This window comes from Physeter macrocephalus, chromosome 8 (genome assembly GCF_002837175.3).
Source record: "Physeter macrocephalus isolate SW-GA chromosome 8, ASM283717v5, whole genome shotgun sequence".
In the NCBI taxonomy this organism is placed as follows: domain Eukaryota; kingdom Metazoa; phylum Chordata; class Mammalia; order Artiodactyla; family Physeteridae; genus Physeter; species Physeter macrocephalus.
In genome coordinates, this window is record NC_041221.1 from 21905390 (window position 1) to 21929638 (window position 24249).

The 24249-nt window shown below is 43.0% G+C and overlaps 1 protein-coding gene across 1 annotated transcript in view; it reads left to right on the forward strand.

Moving 5' to 3' along the window:
- ADCY2 (adenylate cyclase 2) overlaps nt 1-24249 on the forward strand; it is a 438072-nt gene that overhangs the window by 197432 nt on the left and 216391 nt on the right. Inside the window, exon 4 of the mRNA XM_024121370.2 lies at nt 18488-18637. Within this exon, the coding sequence (XP_023977138.1) occupies nt 18488-18637 (150 nt within the window). The remainder of the gene's footprint in view (nt 1-18487; nt 18638-24249) is intronic.

The window sequence follows — 24249 nt, forward strand, 5'->3', positions numbered from 1 at the left end:
TTTCATTCTTCTGCCTCAGTTATTCTGTTATTGATTCCTTCTAGTGTATTTTTTACTTCAGTTATTGTGTTGTTCATCCCTGTGTGTTTGTTCATCTCTGTGTGTTTGTTCTTTAGTGCTTCTAGATCTTTGTTAGACATTTCTTGTATTTTCTCAATCCGTGCCTCCATTCTATTTCCAAGATTCTGGATCATCTTTACTATCATTACTCTGAATTCTTTTTCAGGTAGCTTGCCTATTTCCTCTTCATTTATTTCGTCTTGTAGGTTTTTACCTTGCTCCTTCAACTGTGACATATGTTTTTGCTGTCTCATTTTTTAAATTTTTCGATGGGTGGGATTGTGTTCCTGTCTTCCTGGTTGTTTCACCTGAGGCTTCCAACACTGGAGTTTCTAGGCTGTTGGATAGAGCTGGGTCTTGGTGCCGAGATGAGGACCTCCAGGAGACCTCACTCTGATGAATATTCCCTGGGGTCTGAGGTTCTCTGTGAGTCCAGTGGTTCGGACCTGGAGCTCCCACTGCAGGAGCTTCAGCCCGACCCCCGGCTCGTGAACCAAGATCCCGCAAGCAGAGTGGGGTGGCAAAAAAAAAAAAAAAAAAAAAAGGAGAGCAATAACAAAGAGTAAAAACTAAAATTAGACTAGGAAACTAACAGACATGTTAGAAAGAATATAAAAATAAAAATACAGATGAAACAACAACTGGAAGGTAAAACAGTACCACAATAGTAAAAAAGAGGAGAAAAAGAAAGAAAAGGTGGAAAAGGCCTTGGATCTGGAGGGTGGGGCTTAGGCAGGGGTGGGGTTTAGGCAGTGAGCGAGGCCTATGCTTAGTCCTCACAGGGCTGGAAAAGGCCCTGTGGGAGTGGGGGTGGGGTGGGACTTAGGCTCAACGGAATAGAAGGGGCCCAGGTGTGCCTCTGCTCTCAGAGGGCGGGGGTCCCCTGGCCTCGGAGCTCAGCATGCTTCCCCGGCTCCAGTGGGTGGCAGACGCCCTCTGCCCCTCTCCTGCTCCTCTGGTCCTGGAAAGCCCCTCCCACCTATTTTTCTTTGGACAGGGTTTTTTAAGACCAGTATAATATTAAGTTATTATAGTTTAATTTTAAACTAATACCATGGTGAATTAAGAAATGGAAAAAGAATTCTGGAGGAAATTCACAAAGGCCAAATCCATCACCCTGACCTATATCTTAGGCCTCTGTGCTGAGCAAAACTCAGTTAGAGGGACAGTCAGAACGTCTGGGCTCTCAGCTTTATGTAGGAAGGTGACATGAGCACAGACTGAAGGCTCACCTGTCCCAAACCCTTACCTTCTGTCCCATAATGTTCAAAACAAAGTCCCATAAGGTAGGCTCAGCTTTGGGTTTGAGAATAAAAATAACACAGCTTTCTGCTGAGGGAGAAGGATTCATCTCACAAGCGGACCATCAGCACCAGGACGCAAAGAGAAACCTCAGTTTTCATCATTCCTCCCTTACCCTGTTCCAAGAATCCTGCTCTCTCTTTCTCTTCCTTCTTTAGGTTTTTTGCCTTAACTGCATTTCCCTCATCTTTCCTCGACAGTAAAGTATATAGTGTGCTTCAGAGTATGAGTTTCCTAGGGCTGCTGTAACAAATTACTACAAACTCAGTGACTTAAAACAAACATGATTTTTTCTCTCAAAGTCTGGGAGGACCGAAGTCCAAACTCAAGCTGTCAAAAGAGCCACACTCCTTCCAGAAACTCTGGGGGCGGGGATCCTTCCTTTCCTCCTTCAGCTTCTGGTGGCCCATGTGTTCCTTGACCATGGCTGCGTCCCTCCAATCTCTGCCCCTGTGTTCACACTGCCGTCTTCCCTCATCTTCCCTGTTTCTTCTGTTCTTGTAGGATACACGTCAATGCATTTACGGCTCAGTTGAATCCAGGATGAACTTATCTCTGATCCTAAACTTAGTTACATCTGCAAAGATTTCATTTTTTCCAAGTAGTCATATTCACAGGTTCTACGTGAACATGCCCTTTTTTTTTTAAAGTAGGGGGTACCATTCAACCCACTGTAATCAAAAAATGGTACCTTAACAAAATCTGCTTTGGTATTTTCTTTTTGTGAGTTGATTCTGCCATTATAACTCTATAGTCAGCTCCTCAAGGGAAAGGATTTGTCTTCTGTTTCCACTGCTCTTTCTTAGTCCCTCCAGCTGGTACATGCCAGGATGTCTTCCCAGTTTGGCCAGCTTTGCCTCCTCTCAACTTGCAGACCTTCATAAGTGGAGCAAACTCATCCCTACCTTTTAATACTTATCTCAAGGCCTACTTTCAAGAAGTCTCCTTTAGGTCATCCCATATGTCACCATGAAGAGGTTATTTTCTCAGATCCATCTGAATTCCTTCTCTTACTGGTTTGTCATCCTGTTTACAGTACATTCCATACGTGGCTATTATGTATGGTCTCAACGTACTCATTTGCTTTACACCAAACATACTCAGAAAACTACATGTGACAGGAGCTTATGCTACAACACAGGAAAGGCTGTGTTTGCTGACTCAGTTGGCTGTCCCAACCAAATGAGTCAGCCTTACATTTGGCTGCAAGAAACAGAAAATCAGACTATAGAGGCTTAAACAAATGGGAATTTATTTGCCTCAAAAAAAAAAAAAAAACACATCCAAAGGTAGTGGGCTACAGACCTTAGTCCAGCAGATTAAGGAAATCAGGATTGATGTCTTCAGGAATGCATTGGCTTTTCTCTCAGAGTCATATGGAGGCTGCTGCAGATCCAGCCATTTCATCTACCTTCAAAGCAAGTAGATGGAATAGGAAAGTGGAAGTTTCCCATGAATTGCATCTGCTCCTTTTAATTAAGAAATTGAAAGCTGACACGGAGCCCCTTTCTCTTCTGAAGGCTACTTCACTCACATCTGCTTCCTCGGCCACTTCCTGTTACACGAGAACTGGGGGAAATAATTGTGTGGATTTCTAGCTTCTGTATTGGGAGGTACCTGGAGAAAAGGTGGTGGGAAAGGTCTTGACTAGCTGATCAGTAGAGTTTGCTGCTCCCTCAAAGTGCTTGCGTAACCCAGCCTGTCTGGGTTCCAACGCGTCGTCACACACCATCTAATACTGTCATCTTGTCTGACGCCAGGATTGATGAGAACAGCTGTTAAGTCAGTAGGCAATAATTAACTCCAAAGTACATAAATTACCAGACTGCAGGATTTTTTCCCTTTAAGTATACAGGTGAATGCTCTTTTGAACGTGGAGTTGTGGTCACCTCTGCTGACAGAAAGCTCCAACGCGGTCATTGTGAGGCTGCTTTGAAACCTGGGCGAGACTGCTGGTTAGGGGGGTAATATGCCGTGTTTGTGAGTGAACCCGTGGATGTTTTATTACTGGTATTAATAAAGTGTGTAAAAGAGAACTTCATAGGTTCTGGTGCAGCCCCTGCTTTTATTGCGGAAAATTCACTCAGAATCATATCCTCTTAGGCTACAATGTTCTCCTGGGGGCCTGCATCCAGCCGTGATGTGGGGGTTAAAATGAAGGAGAAACCTGGGGAAAAAAGGCTCATGCAGGTAATATGTATCTGTGTTAATTCATCATCCATTAATGCAAAATTTAGTAAGATTTATTATCATTATTTATGTAGGAGGCAATTTTACATTTAAATCTAAATTTGATCAATGATCACTTAATAGGACATTTTTTATTAGCAGAGGCTCCACCTGGGAGCATTTTGTAGCTCTGAAGTTTGATCCCCTTGTTAAGCCAGCTTTATCAGATTTGCTAATCCGAACGCTGTCGGCCCTGGGATACTGACTTGCTCTAAGAAAGGAACAAGAGAATGACATATAACTTTCGAATGCTAATTTATTAACTAGTTCTAACTAGATGATTTCTGTTTTCCACTTCTCTTAGAAACCACTGAGTGTTTGCTATTTACTTTCAGAGCAAAACATATATGCCCACGATAGTAGCAACTCTATAGTCTGGAAAGGGTGCATTTAAAAAGAATTCTCTAGAAGTTACTGGGAAGCCTAACCTCCCTAAAATATTTCTTTGAAGTCACGTTGTGTACATATTGTCTTCCATCCCTACCCCTGGTCCTCGTTCCCCTGTTACTGCGGGTCCTTTGAAATCCCACTGTCTGTTCAGATGTGAGTGTCTGAGGTTGGCCTGGGCCCATCTCTTATTCAGCTGCTTCCTCTTCCCCGCCCCATACCCCACCACTCAACCTCGGCTTTATCCGAGTTAATTTTCTAGTCCTCTTACTGCAGTGTTCATCTCCCTCCTCTAATCAGTACAGGAGCCCTCCTGAATGAGTGGAAGGGTGTCTTCGATTTGGTTTAAATAATTACACCACACTTCCCATCTTTAGTTTGAATAGCAAAGCCCTCCTTCCTCTGGAGAAGCTCATCCTCATTAGCATTAGCCATTATTCAATACATTATTAAATTCTCAGCTCTTCTCTCCACTTGAATTGTTTCTTTGTTCTGGCAATATTCGGGTTTAGTTATCTATCTTTTTATTGACATTAGTTTCTCCAGTGGTAGTGAACAACATATGCACCTGGGGAGACTTATGTTAAAAAAAATAATAACCTACTGAGTCTCCAGGAGTGGGCTCTGGGCATTTAGGCATCTTTTTAAAGCGCCAGGTGATTCTAATGCACAGCCTGTTTCAGGAGTTTGGTGCAGTGAGCTCTGGTGAGGTAAGAACTTTACTGAAGTTTATCTTGCTTTTCCAATTGCTAACAACAAAATCAGAAGACGTATTTGTATCGTACTTAGAATCGAAGGCATACTTTAAAATATAAGTTTCTGGTTCTCTAAATAGAGCACAGGTTGTGCATGAAATTTGCATTTGTATATTATGGTGATGTTTTTATTAGATTCACTATAGTTGTAAGAGATGGCAAAAGACCGGTACAGAATTGGGTGTAGTTTATGTACATTACCAAATGGGAAAGGTACAAAGGTTAAGAACGGTGGATTTTAATCTGTGGCTGATGGGGTCATAAATGAGCTGGTCTTGCTTTAAAGAATGATGTAATCAGACAGATGTGTCTCCGGGGAAGCCTGTCTACACAGGTAGCATCTGTCTGCCTGGGGGCATTGGCTCCTCTACAGGGAGTGGCCCGTGGTCTGGAGAGCTCTGAAGTGTTACCTTGTTAGTAATCCAAACTCTACCAAATGTGGGAGGCTGACTTGCTCTAACAAAAGTGGAAAAGAATGATATTTAAACCCAGGATGCCAATTTATTAATTTATCATGTGGAATATGCCTATCGGGTAGACCAGTTAGTTGTTTATATAAAATCATCTCTTATCTTCTCTCTCTATAGCAAGAAGCCACCTTGTCCAAAGGTCACCCATGAGCCTGGTTTTAACACAGGTGGAGTGGGGATTTGTATGTTTAAGGCAATGTTTCTCGACCTTTCTCCATTACTACTCTCTTAAGAAGCCTTTTTAAATGTTTTTTTTCTAACCAACCCCCCATGAAATTTTAATACCACAGGTATATTGCATATCTATTTATGTGATGTATGCATATCTGTGTATAATGCATTAAAAGACTAATTTTTTGGCTTTCCCCGAGAACCAGTGTTTGCCCTCTTGGGGCCCCCACTGAGAATGTATGGCCTAAGAAATCCATTTCCTAAATCCTAGACTATGAGCCTCCACTTAGAGGGATACACCAGCCAGGTGGGCCAGGTACTGGAATCCACTGACAAGACGACTTCTCTTCCAGATAGCGTTGTTTTCCTCAGAGACTAGCCTCTTTCTCTGCTTCCAAAATTAAAATCTTTACCACCCACTCACCTCCCTCCTTTTTTGCACATATCTTTCTTCAGATGTTTTTGTTCACCCAACAGATCTGAATCAAATCTGGCCAGAATTGCATTGTCTTTCAGGTGATGAAACTTGTATCTGCATCCTTTTCAGGTTAAATCTGATGGGACAATTTTGGGTCCAAATTCTTCATGTCTGTTCCATTGTTATTTGCATGGATTTACTGAAGGGACATCAGGTATATGTCAAAGCATAACCCTGCTCTTAAGGATGACATCTGACAAAGCAATTATGAAGCTTTCTCCCCAAATATGAAAGGCAGAAAAATGGAGTGGATTGATCCAAAGCCAAAAATCCTATTTAAATTTAAGCTCCACCAGGACAAGGATTTTTGTCTTTTTTATTTACTTAAAATTATAGTCCCTGTACCATGAACAGCTTCTGTCACATGGTGGGCCCGCAATAATATTTGTTGAATGAAAAAATATATATTTTTATTCAGTATATGAATTAGGATCTCTCCAATTCTGGTGTAGTGAATCATGTGGATATGAGGGATTATATTCATTCATTCAAAGAATATTTACCAGGGACTTCCCTGGTGGTGCAGTGGTTAAGAATCCACCTGCCGATGCAGGGGACACGGGTTCGATCCCTGGTCCAGGAAGATCCCACATGTCACGGAGCAACTAAGCCCGTGCACCACAACTACTGAGCCTGCACTCTAGAGCCCGTGAGCCACAACTAGTGAACCCCCGTGCCACAACTACTGAAGCCCACGCGCCTAGAGCCCGTGCTCCGCAACAAGAGAAGCCACCGCTATGAGAAGCCCGTGCGCTGCAGCGAAGAGTAGCCCCCGCTCGCTGCAACTAGAGAAAGCCTGTGCGCAGCAATGAAGACCCAACAGAGACAAAAAAACAAAACAAAGCAAACAAACAAAAACAAAAAAAGAAACAGAGACTGTTTACCAAGAACACATTATGACAGACCCTATACAAATTACCCAATGTATCCATAAGGGAATAAAACAGATGGGATCCCTGCCCTCATGGACCATAGAGTAAACCAGGAGAGACAGGCAATAAGCTAACGGGTAAATACAAGCTATCACCTCTTGGGGAGCAAAGTGATATTGGGAGAAATAGCAGGGTGCAGCTGCTGGATCAGCAGGAGGCCCTCATGGAGCATGCTCAGGGCAGGCCTGTCATGGAAGCCAGGTGTGAGCAGGTCCCACACAGGAAGAGGGGCAGGAAGGAGCTTCTCAGGCAGAGGGAACTGTGTGTGCAAAGGCCTTGAGCCTGGAGAGATGGGCAAGCTGGAAGACCCCCAAGGAGGGCACGGTACCTCGAGTGGAACTGAGGGGTAGGGCATGAATAGAAACTAAAGATGCAGACCGGGGCAAGATGTGTGAAGAGTTCAGTGTAGACGTGAAAGTGGACAGGCCAACTCTTCTGGGTCTAGACTTCAGAAGGAAGATCTGGGCTGGAGGTCCACCTTTGGGAGTTGGTGCTATTTAGATGGTGTTGAAGAAGGCGCCAGCTATATGGATGTCCCTGCAAGGGGAAAATGGGGGAATTTAAAGAGAAAGGGATCTAGACCGAGCCCCGGACAGGGCAATATATGAGTGAGAGTAGGTGGAGTCAGCGGAATGGCCAGACCCCAGGGAAGCATATGGGGCCAAGGAAGCTGAGAGAGACCAGGATTCCTGGCAGGAGAAAGGGACCAGCTCTGCTGAGGACGCGGCTCGGGAGTCACGGTAAGGGGAGCGTGGAAAGGAGCGGATGGGATTGACGAAGTTGTAGGTAACCAGTGAGCTTGACAAGAGTAGTTTTTGGGGCTTCTTGGGGTTGCTACATAGTTTGAAATGGGCTATGGAGAATCAGAGGCCAAAGAAGTAGGAAGAGCTTCAGTAGACAAGCCTTTGAGGTTCGGCTTGTAAAGGGAAATGGGAAATAAAGAAGAAGGCGGGGTTGTGTTGTGTTTAGGGAAGGCACTGCTCGCTTGGGAGCAGACTTGCTTGCTGCTGGGAATGGTTCAAAGAGGGAGAGATTTATGACAGAAGTAGTCGGGAATGAACTGGAGCCTGAAATCCCCGTTGCCTGGAGACAATCGATAATCAAGGTGATGGTCCAGGCTGTGTGGTTTTCTTCTGCATCAAAGTTAAAAAGTATTTTTCTTGCAAGTGGTGGAATTTGGTTGTCAAATTTCATCCCAACAAAGAAATTTCTAAATGCATATTCTAAAATCAAACCGTTTCCTCCATTCCAATTCTACTCCCATGTGGTTTTGATGCCAGGCACGGTTTTTTCTCTTCAGCGTCTTTCAGCGCGTGATTGCCTAGAGAAATCCTTAAGGTGTGAAAACTATTTCCTGTAGCGAGCACAACATTTCAGTTTCTCTGATGGGGGGAAGACAACCTTCAGGACCACCTGATCACGGGAAGCTCTGCATGTCCTGCCCCTTCTTTCCAGTATAGAGATAATTTCTCAGTGTAGAGATCATTCCTCTTTGTCTTTTAAACCTATGGCAATAAACTTCTTTGCTGCTTCTATTTAATTTCATATTCCAAATAGCCTTGCAAAATCATTCTAAAAAGGCATCAAACTGTTTCTCAAAGAGTTAAATTGTGAGATAGTAAATATTACCCTAATTGGTTAATGACTGATTTACATATGATGCAAAATAAAGGGAACTTCATTAGCTGTGAACTAAGAATTCTACTCTTTATTATTGTCCTTAAAGAATTAGTACCCCTGGACCGCTCATCTAATAATCTTACTCTGGAATTTTAGTGGGCAGGTTTATTACGTAATATGTCCACTGGAACGTAGAAATGAGTATTTTTAACTTTTTTATACTCATTCTTTGGAATTCTAGTAGCCTTGGATAGATTTCTGTCTCATTCCTGGCTTGAAATACTTCTTCGCACCATCAGGAAGCACGTTAGTTCATCACAGAAATGTATTTAGACTTGGAAAACACTGGAGACTTTAAAAATATGATCATTATGGTCCCAAATGAGGGTTGGGGCTTTAACTCATGTTCTGGATAGGCTGAGACAGTGTATGTGAAGCCCACCATCTGGAAACCTTTGTAAATTGTCATTTCATGAGACTTTGCCTCTTTTGCGTACGCCATCTTTTTTGGGTGAGCCCTTGACTGAAACTGGACTCACGGGGTATATTTAATTGTGGCTTCTTGTCCCCAAGGAAGACTAGTTGGCTTGGGGAGGAAGTAGCTGCTATCACTAATGACACAGAGAAGACCTGAACCCAGAAGGCTAAACCCATTGCTACTCCGGGCTGCAGCTCCCAATAATCTGCACAATGATACTTTCAGCTCGGGTTTACTTGGGAGAAACAGACACCTCTGTGTAAACTGCCAGCAAGTCATATACATATATATATATATATATATATATATATATAGCAGCTCCCAATAATCTGCACAATGATACTTTCAGCTCGGGTTTACTTGGGAGAAACAGACACCTCTGTGTAAACTGCCAGCAAGTCATATACATATATATCTATATATACACTCAGTTTTATTGGAGTGTAGGTGATTTACAATGCTGTGTTAGTTTCAGGTGCACAGCAAAGTGACTCAGTTATGCATGCATGTGTATTCATTCCTTTTCAGATTCTTCTCTCATATAGGTTATCACAGATTATCGAGTGGAGTTCCCTGTGGTATACAGTAGGTCTTTGCTGATTATCTGTCTCATATAAAATAGTGTGTGTATGTTAATCCCAAGCTCCTGATTTATCCTTTCCCCCCATGTTTCCCCTTTGGTAAGCATAAGTTTGCTTTCGATATCTGTAAGTCTGTTTCTGTTTTGTAAATAAGTTCATTAGTATCTTTTTTTTTTTTTTTTTTTTGCGGTACGCGGGCCTCTCACTGTCGTGGCCTCTCCCGTTGCGGAGCACAGGCTCCGGACGCGCAGGCTCAGCGGCCGTGGCTCACGGGCCCGGCCGCTCCGCGGCACGTGGGATCTTCCCGGACCGGGGCGCGAACCCGCGTCCCCTGCATCGGCAGGCGGGCTCTCAACCACTGCGCCACCAGGGAAGCCCTATTTCTTTAATTTTTTACCTATATGAGATGATGGACAGTCACTAAACTTATTGTGATAATCACTTCCTAACATGTGTAAATCAAATCATTATACTCCCCACCTTAAATTTACACAGTGCTGTATGTCAATTATATCTCAATAATACTGGAAGAAAAAAATAAATGAAATGATGTCTACAAAGTGCCCCCAAAATACCTCAATGGCATGTTATTACGGGCTGAGTTTGCCCCCCAAACTGCATATGTTGAAGCCCAACCTTGAGTACCACAGAATGTGACTGTATTTAGAGACAGGGCATTTGGAGAGGTGACTGAGCTAAGATGAGGCCATTAGGGTGGTGTCCTTATAAGAAAAAGAGATTAGGACGCACAGAGAGACCCCAGGGGCACACAGGCTTGCATAGAGAAAAGGCCATGTGAGGAAACAGCTGCAAGGTGGTCATCTATAAGCCAGGTGAGAAATCTTAGGAGAAAATAACCCTGCTGACACCTTGATCTTGGACGTCCGGCTTCCACAACTGTAAACAAACAAACACACAAAGATTTCTATTGTTTAAGCCACTGAGTCGGTGGTATTTTGTCCAGGCAGCCCAAGGAGATTAGCGCACCCCCGCGTTTAGCAGAGCCCATCCCTTTTGATTAGGGCCCTTGAATGCTGCTGACTGGGGAGAGCGGCTTGGCCGTGGCCCTGTGAGAGGGCATGAGGTGCCTCTTGGTGATTTGGGTGGAGCTACGGCACTGCACTGACCCCAAAGTTCGTTCGGGTTTTTCTGTAACAGCGTACAAACACCCGAACGAACTTTCTGGCCAGCCCAATATAGGCTCTGGTTGAAATTGCTCAGACGGCAGTCTGGTGTCCACGGTATAAATCGTCTTTGCTTCCTCCAGGACCCACTCCTCAGGAAAACCCTCAGTAGGAGAGGAAAGAAGGTGGTGAGGAAACCCAGGCGCACCCCCCGGGGAGACACTACTTTTAGGTGCATTTCAGCCTTTTATCCTGTTAAAAGGAAAGCTGCTGCCAGCCACCCCCGCCCATTAAGCCTCATCAATGAAACACCTAGTTTAGTTTGTAATAGGAAATTTCTTTGTTTTCCAATTTGCAGAAGGTTTCAGTTTTGCAGCCAAGCAGTTATTTATCTTTTTTAATCACAGCATGACTTTATGGAATATCTTTTGGTCTGATTTTAAAACGGGTAATTCCAGGGTAGACCTTGAGAATCACAGCATTCCTTGTTTTTCTCCTGTATTTGGAGTCCGTGACGGCACAGCACTTTGCAATCTATCACTTCCGTGTGAATGCATTTGTTAATGTCATGTTTAAGTTCATGCCCAGGATTGGCTCTGCTATCCCTGTGGGGTTATTGCCCTCAGCAAACTTGTCCCTCTGTTATCATGTTACATTTGATATCTACATTTAGTTCCATTTAACTTCATAAGGTGTCCTCTTCTTCAGTCATAATTGGCAGGGTATATTGTGCTTGGTTTGCTTAATTCTAATTTATCTACTATCGTGTAGATTATAAATGGGGTCACAAGTAGGTCATAATGCAAGTTGCCAATGGGGTAGCAATGCAAATGTACCCCGAGTACCCATAAAAGATGTGGGTCCCTTCTTGTGCACTGTTGGTTGAAGAGACATATTTATCTCACATGAAGTGGTGTATCATTTCATCTTAAACTAAGCTGCACAGCTTGGAGTATCTGATAGCCTTGTTCATGTTTGTTGACTGAATCTGAACACCTGTTGCCTCGTAACTTTTTAAATGTGGATCACATGTGTCACCTATAAAGCGGTGATAAGTGAAGATAATTGTGTATGGTGTTTAAACGAAGCTAAATTTCATTGATCCAGATTAATTAGAGAGATTATCTGTCTAAATTAAAGTCTAAAGTGTGCTCAAATATCTTTTTTTTTCCACTTGTAAGTCCACTGAAATCACCAGAATTAGGCAAATTTTGTATTGCTTAGTGCAGATCCTTAGGTGAGCTGATTCAAGGTGAATAAAATTTGAGTTTTAATTAGTATATAATTATACGTTTCTAAAGTTTTTGAAATGCACTGAGACACAGCACTTAGAAGTGTTCTCCTATTGCGCATATGTCATTATATATGGGAGAGAAGGTTCAGGAAGACCCAGAAACCAGCATTTATTAAGCCCATTGGACAATCCAGGACCACTTTGTCCCCTGGGTTTCTGAAAGAGTGGAACCTCTTTGGAATAATTAACTTTCATTCAACTATGTGGACTCACAAAGACCAAGGAGACAGTGGCTTCTGTTGGGTACTAGTAAAGTTCAGTTAATCGATTGGTTGACAGAATGTCAGATGTAATCATTCAGACGTCACTGTGCCAGCAGGAGGGCAGGAGGCAGTTTGGACCAGATGGAGACTAACTCTAATAAAAGTCCTTTTATAATCACAGGTAAACTCCCAATTGGGCTTGGAGCTCTGTGAATCAAAGAGAGTGGGGAGAAGAATGTCTGCTAGTGTTGTTTTACAGATATGGCCTGCAGAGTAAGTTAACAACAAAAAGGAAATGACTGGTCCCATTTTGGCTACAGGAGAAGTGGGCTATGAGTTCTGGAGTTAGCAGCTCCTTCCTTTCCATACAGCTTATTTGTTTGCTCTTCTCTCTCCCGTGGTGGAGAGGAACTAAACCCTGAAAGCTAAGATTCTTCCACGTGCTTGAAATCAGAGAGGGCCTGGATGAGAGAACAAACGTGTGACGGTGCACTCCTCTGTGGAAAGCAGAGTGACCTATGGATCTCGGTGGAGGGAGGCTTGTGCATTCTTCTTCCACTGAGTTCTGAATATTGGAAACTCTATGTTTTGTCTCCTTTTTGTTATTCTAAACTATTAATCGAGCCAGCTTTCTCCCCATCAGTTTCAAATTTGCAATCCCTGAGCTGAGAAGTACAAGTCTGGGTTTCTGCAGGCTGAAGCCAGCTTTCCCTTCTAGGGAAGATGCGTTCTCAATGACTTAATTTGTGAGAGGAACTCTCTGTCAAGATCTTGAGTATCTTCTAGGCCCGTCTCTTCCCACTGGCCTGTAGTGAGCTGGTGGAACACTCCTGAGAGAAGCAAATGACTCTCAAACTCCTCCCTGAAATTTTATCTAGCTGTGATACCAAACTTGAACCCTAAGTGTAAGATTCTTTAGCCCTTTAGCCCAAATATAGCTGGAAGAATAGCATAATGTGTGCTCTTCAAAAAGACCTAATAATAACAGCTCTAATATAATAGAGAATAATGAAAATAATAATCACAACCAAAAGTACTATTTCTAGCGGCCATTTCCATAGAAAATCAAATTGCATTTGACTCCCAGTTTTCAATTCCAGTCTAACCAACCAAAACACTAATAACAGCCATTGTTGAGGTGGTTGGTTTTTCAATTTTCTTCATAACTTTCTGTCTCAGCTCACGCTGCCATAACAAAACACCGCAGGCTGGGTGGTGCAAACAGGAGATACCTATTTCTTGCATCCCTGGAGGCTGGGAAGGCTAAGATCAAGGTGCTGATGATTCTTTTCTGGTGAGGGCCCTCTTCCTGGCAGACACCCCTTCTCACATGGCAGAGAGAGAAAGAGAGACAGATAGATATAGAGAGACAGAGAGAGAGAGAGAGAGAGAGAGAGAGTCTCTTCCTTTCCTTATAAGGGCACTAATTTCATCATGGGGACCCGACCTTCATGACCTCATCTAAACCTAATTATCTCCCAAGGGTCCCACCCCTGATACCATCATATTGGGAGTTGAGGCTTCAGTATATGCATCTGGGAAGGACATGACATTCAGCCCGTAATATTTTCTGACTCCACTCCTCATCTGGAGGGATTTTAAATTAGAAGAAGATTCCAACATGTGACCTGAGGATCGTTAGATGTTATAGCCAAAGCACAGTGTTTCTGGTCTATACTAAAAGACTGATAAAAAACAGAAATCCTGAGGCCAGGGCATATAGCAAATTTAATTCTTCGGGGGTTGCGGGAAATGCTGAGGGGATGGAATTGGGATTCTCTGTAGCCATGTTTGAGAGCTCAGTTAAGGAAAATTCTACCTGATCATTTTCTCTCCCAAGCAAGAGCATTGTTTTATTTAAGCCAAATTTGATGCTTATGAGATGCAGTGAGCTTGCTGAATATTCATTTGCAGCTCGGTTCATCAAGTTCTTATAATCCCTTTTATTTTCCTTTGACTTATAATTGGTGTTTTTGCATATTTATGATCTGCTTTGTTTTAAGCTGAGGACCTGTTTTAAATGCTGTACTATCCTTTCTCCTCCAGCCCTGTGCAGCGAGCTCACAGGGAAACCATGGTATTGAGTGATGGGGTTTCATCTGGTACCAGGAGCCTCACCCCACCCTCAGCTTGCACGTGTGCTGCCTGCTGACCTCTGTGGACATCGTCGTTGGCAGCCCCTAACCTAAGATTAAGAATGGGAGTATTGAACAATTTTAAAACTCTTTAAAAGAGTCACAGAGGACCTGAGTGGTCACCTAATCCTCGTGATAATTTCTCAAATGTTTGAAGACAGTGAGCTCACATCCTTAAATGTCCTTTTCCCGGGTGAAATAACCCTGCTCGGGTCATTTGCCCTTGGTCACATGATCCAGTTAGGAACAGCCTCACTTCCTGTTACTTTCCTCTGAATGTATGTCGATGTACCAGCATCATAGTTAAATGCTCCATGGACGTGTGGTCTCCAAACTGCAGCCACTTAGAAGAACTTTAAATGATGAAGGCGCTTTATAGCATCAAATACAAATGCTTTGTAAAGGAAAATGATGTTAGCTGCTTCAAAGCTTACACATGTCTCTTTAGAAATTCTTCAGAAATACTTTCCCCACACCCAAGTAGAGGGTTGGATTGTGCTAGACCAACCTGCCCTGGCCCATGTGAATCAGGGCCATGTGGGTTGGTATGGGGTAATCCTGAGAGCCTGGTGGAGCCCTGCCCTCCAGTCTCTTAATTTTGTAGACTTTTGTTTCTTTGCCTATAAAATGAAATAACAATAATGTCCATCTTTCTGGCTGTTTTACTTTCTGGACTCTTGCAAGGATGAAACAAGGTGTGTTTGGAAAGGCAAGGTGATGGCTGTGAAAGAAGCAGAATCAGAGTTTGCTGGTGGGTACCGGCCTTCCCACCAGCACAGGACTGATTATTTATGCATCTCCTGAGAATCACTGACAAGTGTTGACCAATCTTCCCACCCTCACATCAAGTGAAGATGGGGAAGTGGAAAGTGGTGGAGACAACCAGGCTTCTGTGACAACTGGGCAGAGTCCGGTTTGCACAGATTCTGGATCGTGGGTCAAGCTTGATCTCAAGGGCTAATTTGAAACTTCATGGTGAACCTTGGCTGCTGTTATTACCTTAAACAGTTTATTTTCTTCCAAGACATCTCTTGGGAAGCTAAGTTTCTTCTCCTATTTTCTGACAGATGTGAGAGTAGCTGAATGAAGCAACGAGATAAAAGAAAACATCAAGACAGTATGATGTTATAAAATCAGTCCAACATTGTGAAAATAGGATTTTTTATTGTGTGTTTTGTTAAACAGTCTTCTAGGAAGTAAAATGCTGTGATATTATTTTTGAAAAGAAAACCTTAACCGCATCACTTCCCTGTGCCCTAGGTTTTATAGAGTCATTATATGAATGCGCCCTTTTGACGGAAAAATGCTTTAGGACATCAATCACATATGTAAATGTGTGTCGTTATTAAAATACCAGGCCTAATTCTATTAACCTTAGAATATGGTATTTTAGGATCAAAGCAGGGATCAGAAAAATGCTTGTAATTTGATTAAATTTTCCACCAGAAGAGAAAGGCCGTAACTACTTGGCATTAAAACTCTTAGCTGTTTATTTCTTAAGCATTTAAGAAATAAACATATTTTTATTTACATAAAATAACATTTACATATTTACTTACATATTTATTTACATATCCAAATAAAAATCCATAGATGCATTCTTTCTAATTATCTGTAGCCAGGGAGGGTTCGAATTACATGTTGTTTGAAGCAATGCAGCATCCATTGACCAAATGGATGAATGGATGAATGAGTAAGAGAAAGAAGGCTTTTCCTTCCACCCCATGACATTGCAAAGTTGCCAGGGCACTGGGTCAGGCAGACAGTGTTGTAATAGAGATGCCCCTTTCGTACTCCCTGCTGAGGGAGGCCAGGGGACAGAGGATGGCTTCATTCAGTTCCCTTGCTTACATTTGGTTCTTATTTTGGAGGAACTGAGCTCCTAAAATGTTTGCGTCTTTCTTTGAAGGCATTTTTAAGGAGATGAAGAAGAAACTCTCATAGATAATCACAATTATTTTTATTATTATTTCAGCTGCACCTAATAAGGAAAGAGTTGGTGTTTTCTAATTCCGGGCAGTCTGGTTTGTGTTGGCGCTTCTGGTTCCTGCATTCTTTGGGTCACTGTTCTTCAAAGCAAACCCAGCAGTGTCAAGGTCTGAAGAATCTTTAGCGAAGCAGATGGTCATTTTGCAGAAGCACAGTAAGACAGGACTAAATTGACGGTGCACCCCTGGGCCCGGCTCTGAAATGACCTGCACTCAGGCAGGAAGCCAGGAAGTTCACGAGCTTTCCCACATCCTCGAAGGACTGACGTCCACGGGGGTGACGTGGGAAAGGCCGGTGGCGGGAAGGAGCGGAGCCTGTGCAGCTAGAAAGGCTTGGGAGCAACACCGAAGACAAACACACCGATCCCCTGCTCTGCGCTGGCACACACCTCCCCAAACCACACGTTTATCCCAGATATAAATTCCAGACGACATGCCCACATCCATTACACATATCATTCACATAACACATACCAGGTACACATGCGCACCACGTACATACCTCAAGCATGAATCACTCAGAGAGAGACGCGTGTCACATGGATATATCCCATATACAAGTCACACACACCATACACATCACAGAAATCTTACATGCATATTATGTACACACATATCATGCATGTATCATACGCAAATCACACACAGATGCATGTCACACACGCACGCACGCACCCAGCAAGGCACAGGGCTACCATTTTAATCATCGGGAGTACTACACCATGCAGAGGGAGGACGGCATGATTCTCTGCGAAGTCCTGTCATGGGAACCTTGAAGGCTTAGGAATAAAAACTCCCCCAAGAGGGTTTGAGTCCTGGCATGCATGGTCCCCGCGTCAGTTGACTGATGTGTTAAGCTGACCTGTGTCAGTGGGAGACCCTTAGCAAGGAGCACAGAGCTTGTGGACACAGTTGCTCTGCCTTGGTTGTTGAAGGGATGAGTGCCCGTTTGGTGAGAGGAAAGGTCATGTGGAGGGGGCTGAGGACGGAGGGACATTTTCTGCAGGTGCGACCGTGCACGCCCTGCCAGACCTGCGCAGGTCTAGCCCTGAACACGTGATCGTCAGTTTTATTTATTATTACCACTTGCTCTGTGTTAATAGTGGGCCTTGAAAAGACCATGGTCATACACTGGTGGTGAGAATATCAATGGAACATGTTCTCGGAGCAATTTTGCCATATGTATCAAGAACTTTAAAATATTCAAGGCTTTCGACTCAGTGTATTTTACTAATTGAGCCTGAGAGATGATTAAATATGAGGCCAAAGCTTTAGACACGAGGTTGACCACTGTAGCGTAAAGCGAATGCAAAGAATATTAATAAAGTAAGTAATAAAGTATTCTTTATTAATAAACAAAGAATATTAATAAAGATAGTATAGATATAACTAAGTTCGGATATAGTCATAGAACTGAATATTATCTAAGCATTCAAAATCCTGTTTCTACAGAATTTTCATGATCTGAAAAAAATCAGATTAAATGTTAAATTAGAAAAGCAAAGCAAAACACTGCATTCAGGATGAACTTGGTTCCTTTGGAACAAGGTCACGGTCTTGACAAAAGAAAATATGGCACCGAGTTCTTCGTGGGCAGGGCAATTATAGGTTCTTTGTAGTTTTTCTTTATATATTTTTCCCTTCCCTCCCACCACCAATTTTTGTGAACATGAACGGTTTTATCATGAATAGAGCAACACGTTATATGGTTTAAAAGGCTCCTATATTCCCATATAAACAGTAAGTAATGGGGAATATAACTTGTCCAGGCTCAGTGACTACAGGTTCGATGTGAGGGCAGCCTGTATCATCTAGTATCACAGTGATGCTGTATGACAACCATGAAATCTCAGTGGCCACCATAGTGGACTGTGGGTTGGCTGAGTGTCTCCGTTCCATGAGTTTCTCATCTTCCCGGGACCAGTGGGCTAGTCTTTTCCTGATGAGACACAAGAGCGTCACCCAAAACACACCAGGCCTTCTAAACCCGGGCTGGATCTGGCACCCGATTACGCTCACCCACATTGCATTAGCTGTAGCGAATCACATGGCTGAGCCCAGAGACAAGGGAGGGACAGCAAAGTGACCTGTCAGAGGGCACGGATCCAAGAAGGGGATGGAATCCTTTTCTGTTAAGTAAACAAAAATGTGAGTTCGGGAACAGAAACAAAATTAACCTCAGGCAGAGTCATCTCTTTGCAGACTGCTGCTCAGGTGCATTGTGTCGTTGTTCTCGAATGGTGAACGGTCGCCCTATCGATTGGCTCTTTGTGTCCTCAGATCCTGGCCAACGTGATAATCTTCATCTGCGGGAACCTGGCCGGGGCGTACCATAAGCACCTCATGGAACTCGCTCTGCAGCAAACGTATCAGGACACTTGCAATTGCATCAAGTCCCGGATCAAGTTGGAGTTTGAAAAGCGTCAGCAGGTAAAATGCGTGTTCAGTCTTATGTCCACGTTATTTGAGACACTGTTGAAATGATGTTGTCACTGCTAATGTCGAGTGTGCCGTTCATCCGCTCGCGGGCATCAGAAGAAAACCGGGGTAGGTGTCTGATTGCCCTGCCGGCCCAGCCTCAGGCGGTGTGCTGGGTAGATTGAATCGTGAACCAACAAGCAGAGATGGCACCTTCAGACTCAGACCCAGCGACCCCAGGATCACCCACGTGCTGATAGCCACATCAACCACCATTCAAATAATAATGATAATGGTAATTATTACAGTGACCCTTTATTAAGACACTCATTTGGGGTTAAAGCATATTTCTCTGTGGCAAGTGTGCGCCACCTGAAATCTGCCTGTGTCGTCAATAGCACTTCGTAGAGGGCCTGTTTTCCACCTGTGGCGGGATGGGACGAAATGATGGAGTGGGATGGGGTGATTGAGCTCATCCTTGAGGGAGGTGGTTGGAGTTGCGGGGGAAGGTCTGGTAGGGAACTAGTTGTTACAGTGTCGAGGGCTATCCTACAGTGATTGCTGTGGGTGACGCGTGGAAACATACATCAGGGAAATACATAGGCTCTGATGAAGCACTGCAAAAATACGAAACGGAGATAGTGGGAGATGTGGGAAGCCAAGCCATCTAGGATCCACGTGGTCTCATCCAGGATGGTGGCGAGCAGGTGAAGCAGATATGCTTTGGAGGGGAAACCAGGAAGGGGTCCTGAACTTGACATGCTTAACTTCAGGTCATGGTGGAATATCCATATGAATAGTTTTGTTTTGTTTTTTCACTTGGGTGTGTGTATTTCCTCAGGAACCCGGTTTCCATCTATCAAGGTGATGGTTAGCATGACTCTCTGTGAGCCCCTCTCTGATCACATTCGTCAGTATTTGGCACATAGAAGATGTGTTATTATTATTTGTTAAGTTGTATTGAGTTAGTCCATTTTATATAATTTCATCAAAATGTATGACGGTGGTGAGCAAAAAAATCCTTTAAATATTGACACTAGACTTTTATTTGTGTACGGACCTATGAATAGTAATTGGATTCCTTTTTGAAAACAGGGAGGTCTGTTTGTCATTCAACAGATATTGACCGAGCGTCTAGTTTGTGGCAGGCATGATTCTAGGTACTGGGATGTGGCTGTAAATATTGCTTCCTCACTGGTATTAGCAAATCTCCCAGTTTGTTTTTAAAAAAGAATTTTGTGTTACAACATGTGTAGCAAAAGTATTCAGATATCGTTTCTTTGGTCCCTATGTATATCAAACTCTGTATTCCACATTAGGAGAAATAGACAGTTGTTGACATGCGTCTGTTAACTGGTATATCTTCATATACTGTACGTTTTTCCATGTTCGGTAATAGTTCAAATCTGGGTTCTAGAAAATTCCATAGATTCAACACACAGCACTTAGTATTCACGATTGTCCCCTCTACGGAGTTCAAATGTTTGGGGAGAGATGGTATCCTTTTTCAAACAGCAGTGACTGGATCAGGTTGGTACTGCCAGTCATATTTACCTTTCTTTTTCATCACTTGCACCAAGGTTAGGAAGAACTGAAATTCCAAGTCGAGGGTTTATATAACCTAATGTTTATAGTACGGACTTGACAGAGCAGTAAGTCAGACTGCTGACCTGGTCTGCACTGCTTCCTTCCCTGGAGAGACCTTGAGCACCCAGGACCAGGTGTCATCCAAGTGGTCAAGAAGGGCCAAGCTTTGACCTTACGTGGCTCCAGAACTAGACCAGTGAGGCATACCTCGTGCTACAGACTTTATGGGACCATCGTGGGAGGTATCATAAGGGCGTCTACTTACAAGTTTATGAAAAGGAGCCAATGATCCTTTTTAAAATAAGGAAAGAGAAAAGGGACACTTTGAAGACAAAGAACTTATACTAAAGATATTTAATAAAATATAATTGGACACCACACATGTATTTTGCTACCAAACTTGGGAGTCAGCTGTCAGGGTCTTGGGCCCGGAATGTAGTAATTTTCTTGTTAGGATTTTGGAAAATATGTTTCTAGAATAGAATAAATGTTTATAGTTTTTATTTTTCAGACCAGCGTGTAATTAAATGGGAATGAAAAATTTCCATAGTTAATAAAATCAGTAAGGTGTGATCGACTTAAGGAAACAAATAAAAATTGGCCAGTGGCAGTCTAGGTATCCTTCCTACAGAGGAGCAACCACAGAGACCATAGGCCTGGTGTGGCCACAAACCAAATTAAGGTCCAAGGATTCCACGGGCCACCTCCTCTCCACCCGTTACCACAAACCAGTTTTAAAAAAAATTATTGAAGTATAGTTGATTTACAATGTTGTGTTAGTTTCTGATGTACAGAAAAGTGGTTCAGATATTTATAGCTATGTTTATATATATCTATATAGATACCTGTATATGTTATATGTATGTTATATATGTTATATATATTCTATGCATGTTCTCTATGTATCCATATCTATATATATCGGTGTTCCAGATGTACAGCAAAGTGATTCATATACACATATGTATATACTTTTTCAGATTCTTTTCCATCGTAGGTTATTACAAGATATTGAATATACCACAAACCATTTTTGCTTTATCCACAGTCACTAAGACAAACAATAGTGTCCTTCAAAGGGCTTCCTTCAGGGTTGGGGTGTGTGCTGAGCAGCCACGGGATGATTTGTTTCAGCCACCGTTTGGATAAAATCTATACCATCCATTTTAATGTTATACCTGCAGTTGCCGCAGAGTGAGCTGACACTCCCAGAGGCTGAGGGCTGCCGTCTTGCATAGGTACTGGGCCCCTTTCACAGCTTCAGCCCCCTGCCGTCCTTAATCCTTGGGGAGGAAGGCAAATGTCCTGTGAGCCCAGGAAGCTGTCCCTTCTGCAACCGCCCTGGGGTCTACAAATAGTTGATATTACTGGGAAGTGGCTAGGGATTCTGATATCTTTTCAAAATTGCTCAACTCTGTACTTTCTTTTCTTCAAATTTTGTGCTATTTTTCCCAGATGCAAATGAGATGAATTTCTTGAGATTAAAAATCATGTTTGAATAAAGTAGTATTTGTGCTATAAGATTTGGAGAGAGAAGGGAATGAAAAATGTTAGCAGAGATTTTCTCAGAGTTGTATTCTTGCCCTAAAAGTGCCCTCATGGATAAACACTAAAAATCATATTTTTTTTTTTTTTTACTAACTGGGAAAACTAATGCATCGCGTTAGCCTTGAGGACACCTTTGGGGCCTGAAAGTGGTAAGTTTTGACTTTTGTCTTAAGTTTCACATCGTGCAGTAAAAGCCATTTCTTGTGCACCATGTCAGTGCCATAGAGGCTCTTTATCAAGCAGGTGTTTCTCCCTGGAGTGTGTAATAGACTCTCAAGAATTGATGAGAGCTGGATTCAGAGCAAAACAGGAACCCTCTCTCTTAACTGCCTGGGCAGTTGAAATAAATGTTGCCTCTGTAGGACTGCAAACTGGATTTGCTTTTTTTATAGAAAGAAAATAAACACTCTTCAATTTATATGTTGTCTTTGTTTGAAAGTAATGTAATTCAAAGAATCTTTATAAGGTCTCCCTTCCTCTGGAGCCATCCTGTGGATTGAATATGACACAATATGTGTTTCAGTGGAGAATACTAGTCAAGTGAGGTGTGGACCCCATGTTATTCCTGGATCTGTAGCCCACCATGGGGGCCGTTAGTGAACCAGTAGGCTTCCGGTCTCTCGGGCAAAAGTGTGTTTCTTCTCTTCAGATTTCAATGGAGCAAGTAAGTGGTCCTTTTGTGTCCATGGTTGGGTAGATAATAAATGTACCCATCTTTATCCTAATATGATAGCAGGTAATATTAGGGCACTACCGAATGTATTGCATAAATCATTTATGATGCGAGGTAAAGTGTAGATGGAGTTGCTGTAGATTTGGGATGCTAAAATTTGGTCCCTTCTCATGAGGGAAAAGGAGAAAGAAGGAACTGATATTTCTTTGAGTCCTCATAACGTGCCAGGTTGTCTATTCAGTGCTTTTACCTATACTGTGGTATCAGTTTCCTGTTGCTGTGGTAGCAGATGACCACAAATGCAGTCGCTTAAAACAGAACAGATTCACTATTGTACGGTTCTGGAGACCAGAAGTCCAAAATCAGTCTCGTGAGTTTGGTCAGGGTATTGGCAGGGCGGGCTCCTTCTGGAGGCTTGGAGGGGAGACTCTGTTTAGTTCCCTTTTCAAGCTGCTAGAGCCTGCCTGCATTCCCTGGGTCCTAGCCCCTTCTTCCACCCTCAGATTCAGCAGCATAGAAGTTTCCGATCTCGCTGTCTGTCTCTCCAACCCTCCTGTCTAATCTCTGATTCTGCCCTTGCATCTTCTTCCTTCTCTCTCACTAACCCTCCTGCCTCCCATAAGGATAATCCAGGAAAATCTCCCCATCTCGAGGACCTTAATTTAATTACATCTGCAGAGTTCTGGGTTTGCCCTGTAAGGTAACATACACGTTCCAGGGATTAGAACAGGGTCATCTTTGCAGGTTCATTATTCAGCCTACTACCCTGTCTTCTTCACTTATTTATCAACTCTATGACTTAAGTCCTTTTTCCCACTTAAAACAAACAAACTGATTGTCAAGTTACTTGTCCAAGATCACTCAGCTAGTAAGTGTTGTTATTTCTGCCTCTCATGTTGGTTCTGCCTTGGTTGTTTGGAGTGATCTCTGAGGATAGAGATTTTTCCCAGCCATAAAGGACTTTTTTTAGTTAACTGTGTTATAACTATTACTAGATACATAAGAAAGCATAAGACAGGAGCAAACATTTACCTGGCTTATCCTTAGGTAATGCGTTGCCCTGATAAGAACATATTGTCCATGAGAATGCCAGGAAGTTACGTGAAAGATCATTTCCTCAAGAAGCCGCGGTGTTAAATCTGTCTGTGGCTTGATTTCCATTCTGTAGTGGACCCTGGAGGCCACCTGAGCTGAATCCTGGTTACGTACGTCATCTTTCAGTGTGACCTTGGTCAAATTTCCTAACTTCTTTTCCTCTGATGGAAGTTCTTCTAATTGATCTCTTGCCACGTTTAAGAAACAGTCTTTCCGGCATCCAGAATGGTATCCTGTTAAGAAAGTAATCAGTAGCTGGTCTTGCATTGAACTCTCATGACTGAACACACTAACTTAAGCAACAGAAATCAGCTGCCACCCTGGCCAAGCCATTGACCGTGCTGAGGCGGGGCGAGGGGGGCGGGGAGTGTTTGATGCCGGCTATGCCATCTCCTGAGTGCCCTCCATAATAAGTTCCCTTCGTCCTTGAAGCAAACAGATTGAATAGAGAAATGTTCTGCTTTGTCTGCTAGAACAGATGGGGAGTCTTGCCAGCACTCTTACCAGTCCCATCTCACCACGTTCGGAAGTCTACTTTTCACGAGCAGAATGGACATTGCTGCTCACATGGCATGACTCTGCATTTCCCCCAGTTGTCTGTCTGCATCTGAGTTGGTACATGGAGTCCAGGGTGAAGCATCTCACAGCAATGCCTCTTTTTTTTTTTAACATCTTTATTGGAGTATAATTGCTTTACAATGGTGTGTTAGTTTCTGCTTTA